General features: G+C 39.8%; 1 protein-coding gene across 1 annotated transcript; it reads left to right on the forward strand.

Moving 5' to 3' along the window:
• The first annotated feature begins 4,254 nt into the window (after window positions 1–4,254).
• LOC138959089 (mucin-5AC-like) lies at window positions 4,255–14,238 on the forward strand. Its single transcript, XM_070330441.1, has 9 exons — window positions 4,255–4,611; window positions 6,188–6,460; window positions 7,092–7,439; window positions 7,784–7,887; window positions 8,693–8,817; window positions 10,455–10,516; window positions 10,939–11,094; window positions 11,765–11,892; window positions 13,894–14,238. Exons 1-9 carry the CDS (start codon window positions 4,308–4,310, stop codon window positions 14,017–14,019), a joined length of 1,626 nt encoding a protein of 541 aa, XP_070186542.1. The 5' UTR covers window positions 4,255–4,307; the 3' UTR covers window positions 14,020–14,238.
• The last annotated feature ends 2,359 nt before the right edge of the window (window positions 14,239–16,597 follow it).

A 16,597-nucleotide genomic window follows, 5' to 3' on the forward strand; every position in this document is an offset into this window, starting at 1 on the left:
CCTTCTCTAACAAACTCTGCATTGCCTCTGAAAGTCTCTTTAATCTTTCATGAAACCAAAACTCATAACCTGCAAATGTCGACATGAGAGAGACTAGGCAGTTTTTAACGCAAGTACTACATACTTTCGTCACAAAGGCAATGTTTGAGCTTGGTTACAAAAGTGATTCCATGTATGTATGTCAAGTTGTTCAATGATGTCATGCCAAAAAAGACTGGTCAATGCACCGTGGTGTAGAAACAACTGTACTAATTAACCAGTCATTGCTTTCTGTATTTCATCTTTGATTATGTTCAGGCTCACACGTAATACACTGCACAGAGCTCAAAGAGTTACTTTCTTCCGCCCACTTGTTAGTGCGTGCGAGTGTGCGTGCCTGCTTGTGTGTGTGTGTGTGTGTGTATGTGTGTGTGTGTGTGTATGTGTGTGTGTGTGTGGATGTGCGTGTGAATGCGTGTGTGTGTATGTGTGTATGTGTGTGTGTGTATGTGTATGTGTGTGTGTGTGTGTGTGTGTGTGTGTGTGTGTGTGTGTGTGTGTGTGTGCACGTTTACAATTATGCGTACGCGTGGGCGTGTACACATTGGCAATATTTATACCAGTATCTCGCTTCCGTTGAACTTTCTTGATTAAATCCAGACCAGTTTCCAGTCACAAACCGTGTTCTGTATCAACCGAAACAAGCGAAATGCACATGCAGTTTTTCATACGAGCATTTCATTTTAACAAATGGACAATATTATAATTATGCAAAGGTCGCTAAAATACTCCTAAAAGACGTACATTTTTCATTTCTCACAGTAAAAAGAATGTTCACAGGTCAGTCGACGATTTTAGGATTAGTGCGTCGAAAGTGTTCGTGCCTTCCTCAAAAGGCTCCATGTTTGTTCTACCTTCCACCAGGTGACGCAGTTGTCTTTCTTCCATCACAGCTGTCTGCCTCGTTTGCAAACTGACGGCCATTTTGGACAACAGTGGGTTGAAATGGGCGGTGTAGGTTTTTTTGATGGTGCGGTAAAAGCGACAAAGGCTTCCCACGCTTACATTGTTCGGGTCCTTTAATGAGTCGTACGATCACACAAGTAAGATAATTGTGTGGACAAACAGATAAGACAAAGAGATGTAAGACAAGGAGTAGGCTTAGTAGAAGAAAGAGTCTAGAAAGAGAGACAGAGTTTGTTTATTTTTGTTTGCTTTTGCCCTTTAAAGGGGCAGTCGGATACTGTGACCTGGTTAGTTTAAGCGGTTTGTAGGGACAGTTTCGAATCTTACATCTTGTGTCCTATTCATTGAACCTGTTGGTGAATACGGGAGGGGGCCCTATGTTGGGCACTCTTACTTTGAATGTTTCCGGTTCCACACCTTTCTTCCATGGGTCCTATATATTGCATATACTGTAAACTACCTTGTTAACGTCCACCCCTTTTATGCACCAATTTTGCTCAAAAGTAGTAGGTGGGCGTTCACTGGTTACTGTACCCCTATGCAGGATCAATTCCTCGTGAGAAATAGCGGTATTTATTCACTTGATATATATATGTCAATAGAATGTGTTTCTGTTTAAAATGTCTTCCCTCTATGTATCTTTCTCTGACACACAAGCGTTCGTGTGTGTGCAAGTGTCTAGCAAGAAATGAACCTGGAAACTAACCACACACAAAAATATCTCTGCCTGATGGTTTAAGAACACTTGCTCATATCTTGAAAGTAAACATAAATGATAATGGTTCAAGATCTGCTTTGTATAACCGACATTGCAGGGCAAGTGTCTGAGCAGAAATCACAAACTTGCGCTAAATGAATAGCGTCATAAATGTCCCCCAAATCCCCCCAAGTCGATCAGATGAGACTCCGAAATCTTTATCCCGTTTTGTCCTAGCTATCTAGAGACTGCAGTGACAAACGTATGAAATAAACGATAAGGAAACGCTTGTGGTTATGCGTGGGAATGCTATATGCGTATTGCGTGCGGAGTTTGACAAACAATTAGAACAATTAATTTGTCTCCTGCCATCCTTGATCCAAATGTTTGGGGTGGGCGTTTATTAGGTACTATTAGTACCCTATACCCAGTTGTTGACCCAAAGTAGAGGGTGGGCGTTTGCTCGATACTGGGCGCTTACAAGGTAGATTTCGGTATATTGCATATTCCCCAAAACCATGACGATGTGTATGATTTTAGCTTTAACTTATTTTTCTTTAAGTTGTCACCATTTATCCAAAATAAACCTGTTTTGTTTGTTTATTTGTTGTTTGTTTGTTTGTTTGTTTTTATTCCTCCAGTGCCACCGAGATCCACGGCAAGAGAAACGAAGCAAAGCACGAACAGACCACTTGTCTTCGCGGTGGGGATATTTTTCGATATTCCACGTTTGTCACAAGGCATGTTTGTTACACTCTGTGGGTGACATTAAAACCTCAATCGAACATACTCATGCAAACGTGATTCCCCCAAGAGGGCAGGTGTTTGCCTTTCCTTGTTGCAGATGGCAAAGCTTTGTTCAAAACACAGCAGGTGTTGGATTTGTTTGTAAAACTGAGGTCGTTTTCTAAGTCATCAGAATGTACGGTAGAAGACAGGCCGTTCTTGACGTTATTCTGACGTGGACAAGACGCAGTCTGTCTTTCTACGTGTCATCTTGCCCTTAAACTTACGCATACTTTTTTAACGAATAATTGTGTTATTTTTTTTAATCTTTTTCATTTTTAATCTGGGTAAGAGAGATAAAGGTTATTATCTGGGACAGGATTTACGAACATGAATATTAATTAATTGATATCAGCAAGTAGAAGTACTATCAAGTAAGACGTAACACAATGAAGCAAATGCACATTGTTCTGAATGTCCTTATTCACACTTGTCTGAAAAAGACACGTTTTTGTTGCCACAAATGTTGGGATGGGGGATCGAAACGATCGCGATGTAAGAGAGAGAGAGAGAGAGAGAGAGAGAGAGAGAGAGAGAGAGAGAGAGAGAGAGAGAGAGAGAGAGAGAGAGAGAGAGAGAGAGAGAGAGAGAGAGAGAGAGAGAGAGAGAGAGAGAGTGTCTGAGAGAGAGAGAGTGTGTGTGTGTGAGAGAGAGAGAGAGAGAGAGAGAGAGAGAGAGAGAGAGAGAGAGAGAGAGAGAGAGAGAGAGAGATGATGATGATGATGATGATGGAACTTTATTTTTTCAAGGATAGAGGTTTAAGGCGACGCCTTTTCTTACAACCTGTCCTTACTTCTAATACAAATGTCTAATAAATAATAAACAAGTAAAGCAACATGACAAATAAACAAATTAAACGAACGACCCAGCAAACAATCGACAAGTAAGCAAACAAGCAAATAAACACAAACAACAAAATGACAAAGCAAGCAACATACAAATCAAAAGCGAAACATGCAACATGTTAATTGAGGTTACACATGTAAAGTGATCGACGGTAAAATTCACACAATACCAACGTTTACACTAATGCTTACAATGATTATATGGTGTAAATGATGATGATAAAGATGATGATGATGATGATGATGATGATGATGATGATGATTGATGATGATAATGATGATGATGATGATGTTGATGATGATGATGGAAAATCGCAACATAAATTCCACATAATACATGTAATAAAGAACATATTTTTGTAATTCATAAAGCTTTGCCAAGAGAGAGAGAGAGAAGGAGAGAGAGAGAGAAAGAAAGAGAGAGAGAGAGAGAGAGAGAGAGAGAGAGAGAGAGAGAATAGAGATGAAAGGCAGAGAAAAAGGAGAGAGAGAGAGAGAGAGAGAGAGAGGGAGGGAGAGAGAGAGAGAGAGAGAGAGAGAGAGAGAGAGAGAGAGAGAGAGAGAGAGAGAGAGAGAGAGAGAGAGAGAGGCAGAGAGGCAGAGAGGCAGAGGAGATAGTGAAAAAATTGCATTTTTATTTCAACTTTAATTTGAACGTCTTCCACGTCAACTACAACAAAATCGCTTCGTCACTGTGAAAAAGAAGATTTTTAGTAAGAGTATTTGCAAAGATTACAGATTTTCTGATAAGTTAAAAAAAAAAAAAACAGGCTGGAAAGACATTGCAAAATAATGCAGAAATCAGGCTGTTACTCAGGTCTCACGTACATGGTTTTTCCACGGTCAATCAGTGTAGGCGTATATGATAAGGTTTACTTTTACAAATCACAATGCACCTTTTTGGTGATCGATACCAGTCGAGAGAGACAATGACACCCACGTCACATGTCCAAATAAAAAGAGAAGCCCCACTGACGATCGCAACAGTCGATTGTGTAGTAGCCCAGGATCTCTGTACCACCAGACTGTCAACCATGAAACTGATCATCCTCTTCGCGGCGGTCTTGGCCAGCCTCACACAAGCTTCAACCGATACTTCAGCCCACCATCGAGTAACTCGACAAACTGGTGAATGTTCCGCGTCTGAGAAGAAGGAGTCCTTGACTGAGTGCTGCGGAAGGCTGTTTAAGTACTCTTACTACGGCGGTCTGTTTGTGACCTACACCTACACGTTGTCGCAACAGGAAATTAGTGGGCAGTGCTGCAGGCAGGACTTTATCTACACCGGAGCTCCTTCCGAGTCTCTCAGTCAGGCGCAGCTGGATACAAACTACCCAGGTAAGGTTGTACCTGTGATGAGAGGCTGGGCACCTCCCAACAAAGGAAACGTTCTGTAGCCCCTTTGTCTGATATCTTGACCAACGTGTAACTGTCGCCAAAGGCCACCTGCAATGTAGTGATATTGTTGTAGGTCCCAAGGGTGTCTTCCCGTCCCGCTGTCGTTGCTTGATTTCGGGGAAGTTGGGTCTCCACGCTCAGACAAATTATCTGTGTGAATTTGATATTTTGGCTGTAGGTACGTTCATCTCCTGTAAACTGTCTATGTAAACTTATCATTTGCAGATTTGATTTTTGTCTAATTCGGAGTGACATGGTGGTTGAAAGTCTTGCCTCGCACGCTGGGGCGAATGCAAGTACCTGATTTTTTCCGAGCGCTTTCCAGTTCAACCAAAAGGAAATGAGTACCTGACCCTAGTAAGGACCGGAGAAGGCGAAGGCAGCGAGAGAGAGGATACGGGCACCGCCCTTAGAAAGCTGGCCCCAGAGAAGTTGGGATCTCTAATGGGATCTACATCTAGCTCCCCTTCGACCAATCATGGGACTACCTTTACCTCTTTTTGTGTGTACCTAGCCCTTACAGAAAGCTCTTACGCCAACTACCCAGGTTGATTTGATTATTTGTTAATTCGTTCATGTAGCTCATTTTAATGATCCGAGTGGACTAAATTGTTTTGCTTTACTCATTTTCAATATTCTTTTATTTTTCTGTCCCTTGTCTTTTCCTTACCTTTTATCTCATTTTTACGCAAACATACGGCACATTTTCAGCACAGAATTGATTTTCGGCTAGCACTTAAACAAGGCTCTGGTGAATTATTTATGGCGATTTGATTTTGGGCTGTTTCTGAACGACAGTTCATGCAGGAGATCCAAAGAATGTTGAACAACTGCCTTCGTTGCCTCAAGGCGACTTCATGTTAACGGCATCATAATGTCACGAAGCAGACCAAACCACAACTGTTACACTGCATGTGCAACTCTGGACAAACAGTATTCCAGAAAAACCTTCCCGAATACTCATAATGCCCGGTACTTTTGTCGTCAATGCCCTTCATGTATTCACGACATAACATTGGAGTCGCACAATATGGAATCCAACATTGAGGTGAATCTACTGTACTTTAATCTAGACGCACAGAGCACGATGTACTCGAAAACGCACCACAAGTGTGGTAATTAATTAAATCAAATTGAGTGAAAGAACTTCAGGGTTCTCCGGTGCTGGAAACAAAAAGTAGACCAAGAGGCGGCAAGAGGCATAACGCCTTGTACGACGCGGCGGCCTTGTGACCAGCATCACGTGCACAAACAAGGGAAGTAACGCAGTGGAAGTAACCCAACCCAACCATCACTAAGAGTGGGGTTTCTTTGCCTTTTTCGACAATTAATTAAGCTTATAACACACTTTCTTTTGTAAAGTGAAGGCCGTACTCCAGCGCGGTAGCATCATTATTTGCAACACAGACTATTATGGTATAACTTTGGAATCGATCTAAGGTCTTTTTTGCTTTTTGCTGATTTTTTTTTTTTAGGGATGAACCCTTTAATATGATATGATACTTTTTGCTGTAAGGTCACTGCTACTGTGACGACACGGCCCCAGAATGCCATAAACCTGAGCCGACCACAACGGTAGCTCCCACCACCACGGTCGCAGTGGACCCTTGCACCATCGACAAGGCGCCGGCCGACAAGAGCGAGTGCTGCGGCAGACTATTCCGCTACGACTACGGAGTCTCTATTTTCGGACTCTACCTGCCCACCCCGCAGGAGTCGTCCGGATCGTGCTGCAGAGTCAAGCAGATGACTTACGACGCCTTTGTTAACTACCCAGAGGAAACGCCAGGTGATTTATAGTAGTGCTGTATTGGGTGTGTTTATGTGTATGTGTTGGCGGGGTGGGTAGGGGCGCCTAGCTGTGTGTCTGTCTATGTGTCTGTGAATCTGTGTGTGTGTGTGTGTGTTTCTGTTTGTCTGTGTTTGTGTCTGTCTGTCTGTCTGTGTTTGTGTAAGTCTGTCTGAGTCTGTGTCTTTGTGTCATTTATAAACTATAGCCTGGCTCACGATGCGATGTTGACATACATTCACTTGCATTGGGTACTTGCACTCAAATTAATTACCTTGGTTCTCTGACTCCTTCTTTCATAGTTTATATAATTTTACTTACGAGTTTGCCTCGAACTCTGCTCATATGTGAGTTCTGAAGCTCGCATTTGTTTTTAATGATCCACTGTTAATATTCACTGAGACTCGGCATGTAACCTCTACATATCACTTTGCTCATCTATGCTGCAAGTATAACCCCTAATCGATACAGTGTTATGTGCTCAAGAAAACCTTATAAATCCAGAAATATCACTCTGCTCATCTACGCTTCAAGTATAACCCCAAATCGTTACAGTGTTGTGTGGTGAAGTAAACCAACCGAATCCTGAAGTACTACTTCTCTCAGGTTTTTATCTTCTTTTTTTGTACAGGCGAGTGTTACTGCGATTCATCCGAAACATCTTGCTTTAACCCAACAACAACCGCCACGCCGACAACGACAACAGCAGCGGTAGATACAACCACCACCACTCCAGAGCCAACAACAACAACAACACCAGAACCAACGACAACGACTACACCAGAACCAACCACGACTACACCAGAACCAACGACAACAACCACACCAATGCCAACGACAACCACCACACCAGTACCAACCACAACCACCACACCAGTACCAACCACAACCACCACACCAGTACCAACCACAACCACCACACCAGTACCAACCACAACCACCACACCAATGCCAACGACGAGCACAACTCCTGCGCCTCGTGAGTATGGGTTCACTGTGGCAGAAGATCTAAGGAAACTGTTTAATTCTAAGCTTATGTTCTTTATATTTGTAAAATCACGCATCATATTGCATTTTTTTTGCAAATAAACATATCATGTTGTTATTTTCATTGTAATTTTGAATCCGCTAGTTTACATCCTGGATTTGATACACACGAACATTAATTTCATTGAACGTTTTTTTGTACTCAATATGATTTTTTTTCATACTTTTTTTTATTTTTTTGAGTTTAGTTTCCTTCCAGGCGAAAAGGCCTAGATGTAGAGACAGGTGTTGGTAATATGCTCATCAAACATACTGTTTGTTTGTGTCGGTGTTTAGTATGCCCGGTGCTGCCAGTATTCGAAGGCCGTGTTTTGGGAGGTACGGCGGTTGACGCTTGTACCATTGATGGCGTCTTGAAGCTTGGTACTGAGAACAGACAGGTACAGTCTATGAAAATACGTTTAATACAATTTGTCATGATGAGTCTCTCAGTATGGAAATCTGTTGACTTTACTTTTGTATTCCAGAGATTCATGCAATGGAGTCTGTGAATTGATTAACGTTAATTCCACTCTGACACGTGCGTTTCCGTTGTGCGGTAGAGTATGTGCAAAGACGAAAAGTTAATATTATTCTGAAACATGCGTTACAGTCATGTAAGAGAGTCATTTCATAAAATAATGTTAATTTCACTTTAAGATGTGTTCTTGACTTTTTCATGGAGGCTATATGCATAACACTCTGTAGGTTTCACTTTGAAACATTACTTTCCGTTGTGCAATTGTGTCAACGCATACCGTTATATTACTTACATTATACTTATTTTACTTTAAAAGTATGCGTTGTAATTTGACAGTGTAGTTTATGCATTGAATAGTGTTAATTTCATTCTGAAACATGCGTGTCCGTATTGCCATAAAATTGTGGAATATGTTGAAATCACTCTGAAAAGTGCGTCACAGCTACGCTATGAACACTATGCATAGAATGATTTAAATTTCCCTTGTAGTTTTGCAATACAGTCTTGCATAGAATAATGGTCATTTTACATTGAAATGTGCGTTACAGTTCTGTATTGAATTAAAATTTAAAATAATGTTCATTTCACTGTGAATCTTTACTGTTGTTCTGCAATGGAGTCTGCATACATAGGAATAAAATGAATTCTTTTAAATGTGCGTTACAGATATGCAATGGATTCATGCTTAGTATACTGTTTATTTCCTTTGGAAACGTGCGTTACAGTTGTGCAACGGGGTGTTTGTGTTCGATACGAACGGACCCGTGCCGGTGCCAAGCGTCTATGTACCAAAGTTCTGTAAGACATCTCTGGATCAGCTCGCATCAGCAAACATTGCGTCACTTGGAGCGTAAGTGACCATTTGCCAAAGAAAATATTATTATTATTTTATTTTATTGTGATTTTCTGTGGATTTTTTGTTTCACCTTTTTTCTCTATCAATTCGATTCATGTAAAGTAAAGTAAAGTTAAGTTAAGTAAGTTAAGTTAAGTTAAGTTAAGTTAAGTTAAGTTAAATTGAGTTGAGTTGATGTCAGGTCAGGTCAGGTCAGGTCAGGTCATGTCACTTCAATTCAGTTCAGTTCAGTTATCCATTTTAATTGTTTGTTTCTTCTTTTGCAGACCTTATATTTTTTTTAGGATTGGCGATGAAGCGCTTTTGACATTACAAAACACTATTTGTTTTTAATATGTTAATTACAAATAACCAAACAATTGAATAAAGGCAAACATGTTACTCATAACATATGTGAATAGAAACAAGTCGCGTAAGGCGAAATTACTACATTTAGTCAAGCTGTGGAACTCACAGAATGAAACTGAACGTTGTCCGCCGCTAGTGCAAAAGGCAGTGAAAGTGACGAGCCTGTTTGGCGCGGTAGCGATTGCGCTGTGCTTCATAGCATGCTTTACTGTACCTCTCTTCGTTTTAACTTTCTGAGCGTGTTTTTAATCCAAACATATCATATCTATATGTTTTTGGAATCAGGAACCGACAAGGAATAAGATGAAATAGTTTTTAAAACGATTTCGGAAATTTAATTTTGATCATAATTTTTATATTTTTAATTTTCAGAGCTTGTTTTTAATCCAAATATAACATATGTATATGTTTTTGGAACCAGAAAATAACGAAGAATAAGATGAAATTGTTTTTGGATCGTTTAATAAAAAAATAATTTTAATTACAAGTTTCCGATTTTTAATGACCAAATTCACTCATTAGTTTTTAAGCCACCAAGCTGAAATGCAATACCAAACCCCGGCCTTTGTCGAAGATTGCTTTGCCAAAATTTCAATCAATTTAATTGAAAAATGAGGGTGTGACAGTGCCGCCTCAACTTTTACAAAAAGCCGGATATGACGTCACCAAAGGTATTTATCGAAAAAATGAAAAAAACGTCCGGGGATATCATACCCAGGAACTCTCATGTCAAATTTCATAAAGATCGGCCTAGTAGTTTAGTCTGAATCGCTCTACACACACACAGACAGACAGACAGACAGACAGACAGACAGACAGACACACACACACACACACACACACACACACACACACACACACACACACACACATACACCACGACCCTCGTCTCGATTCCCCCCTCTATGTTAAAACATTTAGTCAAAACTTGACTAAATGTAAAAAGTCAAGAACAACAGACAAAAAAAAAAACCCCAAATGTTACCTGGTATGGTGAGGAGTTTCCTCAACAGCGGGACATTTCTGTTTAAACATAATAAACAAGCAACACTGTTCAACTTTTTCTGCTGTTTACATTTTTGGAGGAGTCTGTGCCTAGGTAACAGTTATAAAGTATTGTTGTATTATTTACTCGATGACAAGTAATGTAATTTCATTTATCAAGGGTTAACATGCATAATCCTGTTCCTTAATTCTTCTTATTCTTATTTGAAAAAAATATATAAAAAATATATGTGTGCATGGACCACACAAAAAAATATATGCCTTGTTTCCCTGTACAGATTAACTGGAGAATACAACTCAATTACGTTTGATCCTTCCGAAGATATTGTTTTGAGTCAAGGTATGTATTTTGTGCAAGGTCCTGGTTAGAATGTGACTGCATAGCTGTTAAAACAATAGACTTCTCAAAACAAACGTTGATTCTTTTATATGTTGCTATTCATTCCTTTATTTTTCCACCTGTTTGTCTGAATTTGGACCTTCTTTCCCCCCAAAAAAGAGTAATTTTAAAACCAATAGTGTTGACACCCTAATCGCGCATCATGAACTGTAGGTAGCAACATTCAAATCAGAAAATACCTACTTGTACGTTAAAATATAAGATTGCCAAGACTTTCTAATTTAAACGGGTCGACAAATAAATGCTAAAGTCATATTTTACCAAAATATGACATTTGACACAGATCTCGACAGTCATTGCTGAATGCGAAAATAATATTGATACAAAATACAAACATGTATAACTGTGGTTTGTTTATCCAGATGTAAGCGACAGCATCGTGTCCATGCTGCCAACGCCAGGGCTTCTTGAGTCCGGATCCTGCCAGACCCCGGCCTGTGCTTACGACCCTTCTACCATGAGCTCGGCCATCAACTTTGATGACTGTTTCCTCACCAGCTTTGGGGCTGACTCTGTTTGTATGTATTTTGCATGTACTTTTCTCCTACTTTGTTTGTGCCTCTTAGAGCCTCTTTATAGCTCACCTTTGGTCAGCGTTAGGTGATGAAAATCGGTCAGAGCACTAGTAATTGGAGTGCATGGTTTTGTAGTTTCGGCGCTGACTCTGTACTTTAGTTTGTATGTGGCTGTTATTGCTTCTTTTGTGCACACCCTAGAGCACGGCACAGCGTATACACTCTTAGGTTTAGGGAACCCACATTGGATCAGAGATTAGCGATGGAAGTCGGTCACAACGTTGGTCATTAGAGCAGATAATATTGCATGTATGTATTGCTTTGTATCGAATACTGTTGTATTTGCAATACATGTATTATAACAAGTCTGAAAACTCACCAGATCTGCTTGCATCTCACGTAGCTGTCATTGTTTAATGTTCTGCCATCATAAGGTATTTGATAACAAGAGAGCTGATGATGAGAACAACAACACATAATGATGACGATGACGACGACGATGATTTTGATGCAGCAGCAACATGCTGCTGTTGCTGCTGCTGATGATGATGGTACTGATGCTGATAATGATTATAACGACGACGACGACGACGACGACGACGACGACGACGACGACGACGATGACGATGATGATGATGATGATGATGATGATGATGATGATGATGATGTGTAGCGGGAGGAGCACCAGCCACCTCAGGCACGCTGAACAAAGTGACGGTGACCAAGGGTACAGGATGCACATTGTCAACAGCCGGCGCCGAGTGCTTCGAAGCTCCAGACACCAACGTCAAATCCTGCCTGGTACGTTCTAATCTTTTTCTCATTTTCATTACTCTATTACAATGTATCCCATTGCTGGAAAATTTAGCTCGCATTTTGCAAAGGGAAAGCTAGCAGTTACAAGAATCGTGCTTTTCAGGTGTGTGCGTGTTTTATGCAACCACCTACATTTCTGGCAGAGCAACCGAAGTATTTTACTTTGCGAGGGGGTACGACACGGATATCGTTTCTGAGTTATCACATTCGGTGGACCAGTGTTCGTCCCGGCCTGGATTCGAACCTGCGACCCAAGGAATTAGGAATCCATTGCTCTACCAGACCGCGTTCTTTTCATTGGCAATAGAGTTTATAAAAGGGGGGGGGGGAATTACTATTGGAAAATAGAGTTCATCAAAATGAAATGAAATCAAATCAAATCAAGTCATTTCAACTCTCAAAGTACGGGTAAAGATCAATTATAATAAAGTCGAATCGGAGAACGAAGAAATGCAGATTGTTTGCTATTGCCCAAAGCAGATACATAAAAAGAATAAGAAATTAATTAATTTATCAAATGAATAGATAAATAATGAAATAAATAAATTAAGAAATAAATAAATCCTTAACAAATCTATCATTCAATCAAATAAATAAGTATATTATCAACAACAACAAATCAATCAATATATTAAACAAATACGAAGTAAATAGATGAATACCCAATAAAACAAACATTGAAAAAAAATCTATTGACATAGAAAACTGACATTAAATGTAACCGAGAATTTTGTGTTTCTGCTCTCACGAAGTTACTGTTGGCGCACTGAACAATATAAGATGTTTGATGGGTTGTTGACAGACCAGCTTTTTTGTCGGTCCGAGGGGGAGCATATCGTCTTTTGTTTCATATTTATTGACCAAGGCCGAAGGGTGCGGTCAATAAATATGAAACAAAGTCGATATGCCCCCCGAGGACCGACAAAAAAGCTGGTCTGACAACAAACCTCCAAACATCGTTTTTGTCATCATTTTGGTAGTGAGAAAATAAGTGCACAATCGACACAGGGAGCCATGCTTTGAAACACGAGTATCGTTTTGATAACCACACGAGTTCCGTTTTTATCTCCCACAATTCCGAGAGGAATGGGTCACGTGAGATAGAACGCGGAATACGTCACTGAACGAATGGTTTTCGTCCTGTGAAGACGTGTTGGTGCACTGTCTCTTTTGCTTTGCTTTCATTTTTCTCTAACCTTTCTCTGTACAAGTTTTAGTTGTAGGATGCACAGTTCTGTAGGTTCATCTCGGTATTCCACCCCCTCGGCTTTCAGTTGTAAATATTAAGCTTAGTGATCGAATGTGGAAGCTACGTTGGGTCAAAGGTCACAGAAGATTTGCGTCGTGCAGCGAAGGAAAGAATCGCGATCTTGTTTCCGACTCAGTACCTCTTTGTTTTTCATTAAACCTGTCATTCTGCTTGCTCGGCTTTGTTAGATGTTTGCATGTCTTGTTGCTATTTTCTTTGCTTTTATTATTATTTCTTTTTTGCGCTTCGTTTATCGATACAACGTCTTGTGCACAGGTCAAAATGTGTGTGTCAGGGGTCAATTGGTTTGACTTGAACTTGACGTTCGTGTTTCTCCGAACGTCTGTGTATCGAAACACAGATACACGCACTCCATGACTTTGTAAGAAGACAAAACATATCGGTAGGTTCCATTTGTTTGTGATGAATTTATGACCTTTCATGAAGTAGTTTTGTTTTTTGTTTACTTTTGCCAGTTTGCCAGTTCGTTTGTGGAACTTTGCAAAGCAATGTCGTGTCGTCTGTTTAGGTCTGGGGAAGCGCCAATGAAAAGAGCCGAAGAATCCCCGAGCGTTTCTATTGGGTTTGCTTTTGATTATCTATATGTATAACCTGCTTCCTGCAACTATGGTAACCGGGGATTTATTGCCTGGGGAACATGAGATTTATTTCCCAGGTGCTTGTGAATGAAAACTCGTGAAAATGATGACAATTATATTTGATCGATATCTTTCCAGGGTGATGTTGGTGCACCAGTGTACTGTGCACTGAACACGGGGGAGACTGTCCTTTACGGCCTTGTGGATCTGACTCCATCCTGTGACCAAAACGGCCAGTTCCCCGTGCTGCCAATCGCCGCGTAATGGACTCGTCTACGTCACTCCGGCAGTTTGCAATGACGTCAAGAGAAAGATGCTACTGTTAGATGCCTTGTTAAGTAAACACAAATTAACAAGACATTTAACGAAAAGCTTCACGTTAAAAAACATTACGACCAATCATCGTTCGAAATATCCACAATGACTAATAATGATCTGCAATGCTGTAAGTAATGATGCGAATTAAAGGAGTGCATTGATAAACTGTATTTTGTGTTTTCATGTTCGTGTGTGCGAGGGTGCAAGCGGTCATATGCACATATAAACGCAGAAACACAGAGCCGCACATAAAACCAGAACTGACGAAGTAAACAAGCAACGCAGGCCTTCGGTAGAATTGCCTGTTTTCAATCATGTCAATACTTTGTTAATGGTTTAAGTAGACAGAAACTATATCTGACTTAGAAAACCGATGAACCTACACCTCTGCCCTGTCGTCAATAACATGTACTTGTTTTCTTTAAATCTATTTACTTCATGTTTAGTTCTCATTATTGCAAGAGTCGAGCTATGTCATTATGGAGGTTTTTTGACAGTTCGGTTAAGTTTTCTTTAGATGACTGAATAGTTGCATTATCTGCAGAGAGTTCACAGATAACTGTTAAGAACAGCAAAAAGTCACCACTAAAAAATAGAAAGTGGCTCAGTACAAAACCTTTTTCAAGCGACCGTGTTTGAACTCTCCAAGCCTTACTGCTCAGTGATGACTGGTTTTCAGTGTTGATGTTTAATTTTAGGCCGACAGATTAATATTTTAATATCGATTTCCGCAACTTGTATTTTTCTGCAGATGACCACGCAGCCGTTAGATTCTCGTTTTGACGTGTGTCTGACTTAAGGCCTGATTTCTAGCTAAACGGTGGTGCCAAAATCAGCCATATGACAAGACATTTACATGAAATTTAGTCAAAATGTTCCTAAAAGTTCACATTTTAAGCTGGCAGTGTTATTGTTTCTCGACTAAGAAAAACAAGTGTGAGTAAAAATTCACTAAAAAATAGTTACAAAATAGCGTGCATGAAAATGAACAGCTGGTTTTCCCTTGATATTTACAAAACTATAGGACTTCGATTTTTGGCTTTCTAAGTAAGCATGATATATATCTTGATCCTAAGCTAAAACTAACTGTCTACCCTAAATAGTTTGTACTAAATAATAATGCCACAAATGTCGAACATTTTCACTTTTAAAATAAAACATTCATGTAAAGAATATATTTCTATTTAGTCTACTTCATTGATTTTTGATCCAGCCGATGTCTATTCAACGATTGTGAACATTTTCAGGTCAATATCTTCATTACTCATGAAGTGGTCAAGCGAACACCAAAATAAAATGTCAATTTTCAAAAGAACTACAGAACCAAACAAAATTCAGCCACATTTTACATCAGAAGAGCTTAGTCACAATTTAAAACAAAACAAAAAAAGATTATGGCAAACAAATCTAGCTAGCAGTCGGGCCTTAATGATCTGCCCATAACCGCCCAAATTTTGCACTCCCTTTTATCTCCAAAAATATCAATTCATTAATCCATTTATAACAACGAGTAATAGAGCTCCCTCTATACTCTTTACTAAAAGAAGATTGCCACCAGACACTTAAAAACTCCCATAAAAACGTCATAGTCCTGCCAAAAGGTGGAGTACGCGACTTTTCCCCCAAAAGTATTAGCCTAAATTAGACTTATTGGATATTTGTTTTCATGTTTTCCCATAACCGCAAATTACAAGTAAAAATGGTAATTTCTACATCTAGGCGACGGAGCTTCATTTCCCAACAAATTGCAAAATGCACGTGCAGTTCGTAGTAAAATTGTAAGCTAACATTCATTGCGTTTGTTATTACGTTTTTGACACAACATCTAAAACAAAATTTGTAACGGCTTTTACTGTTGAGTATATATTAGTGTTGAAGTCTGGAGTCTACCCTAAGGAGAACAGTAAGTACCATTAAAATAGGTGTTTTGTGTGAGAAAACTTCAATAAAGATGTAACAGGTCACAGATCTGTTCATTTTGTTGTCTTTGTGAACATTAGATTTGAAAATTAGGGGACTATCGTTACATGCCGTGTCCCATTAGAGAAGGCTTGCAAACACGATTGTCCGCTACAACATGAGGTGACCACGGTCACTGTGATCCTATATTAGTAAAAGGCATACTCAAGTACCGATATATAATTGACGGTCTTCATCTTTTGTTCAGCCGTTGAACCTAAACATGTCACTTTGATGTTCGAGTCCCAAGTGAAACGATAGTCCGCAGTCAATTTTAAACTGCGCCACTGAGCGAAAGATTAGACGGAACACATTTGCAGTTTACATGACATGATACTAAATACAAACAACATACGTACGTACTGATGATTAAGTTCACGTACACTCTTGAAAACGAAATGTGTAGTCAACCGAAAAGTGTTTCGTGTCCTACACATTAAGTGCATAAAATGCATGTAACGATAGTCCGCTCCCGCTGTTTGGTTTTCTTGAAGATTGAGATCTGAATGAACCAAGAAGATATGCGTTCAGTATCATAGATTGAACAATTCAGGTGAAAAGATGA

Source organism: Littorina saxatilis, linkage group LG2 (genome assembly GCF_037325665.1).
Source record: "Littorina saxatilis isolate snail1 linkage group LG2, US_GU_Lsax_2.0, whole genome shotgun sequence".
NCBI lineage: Eukaryota > Metazoa > Mollusca > Gastropoda > Littorinimorpha > Littorinidae > Littorina > Littorina saxatilis.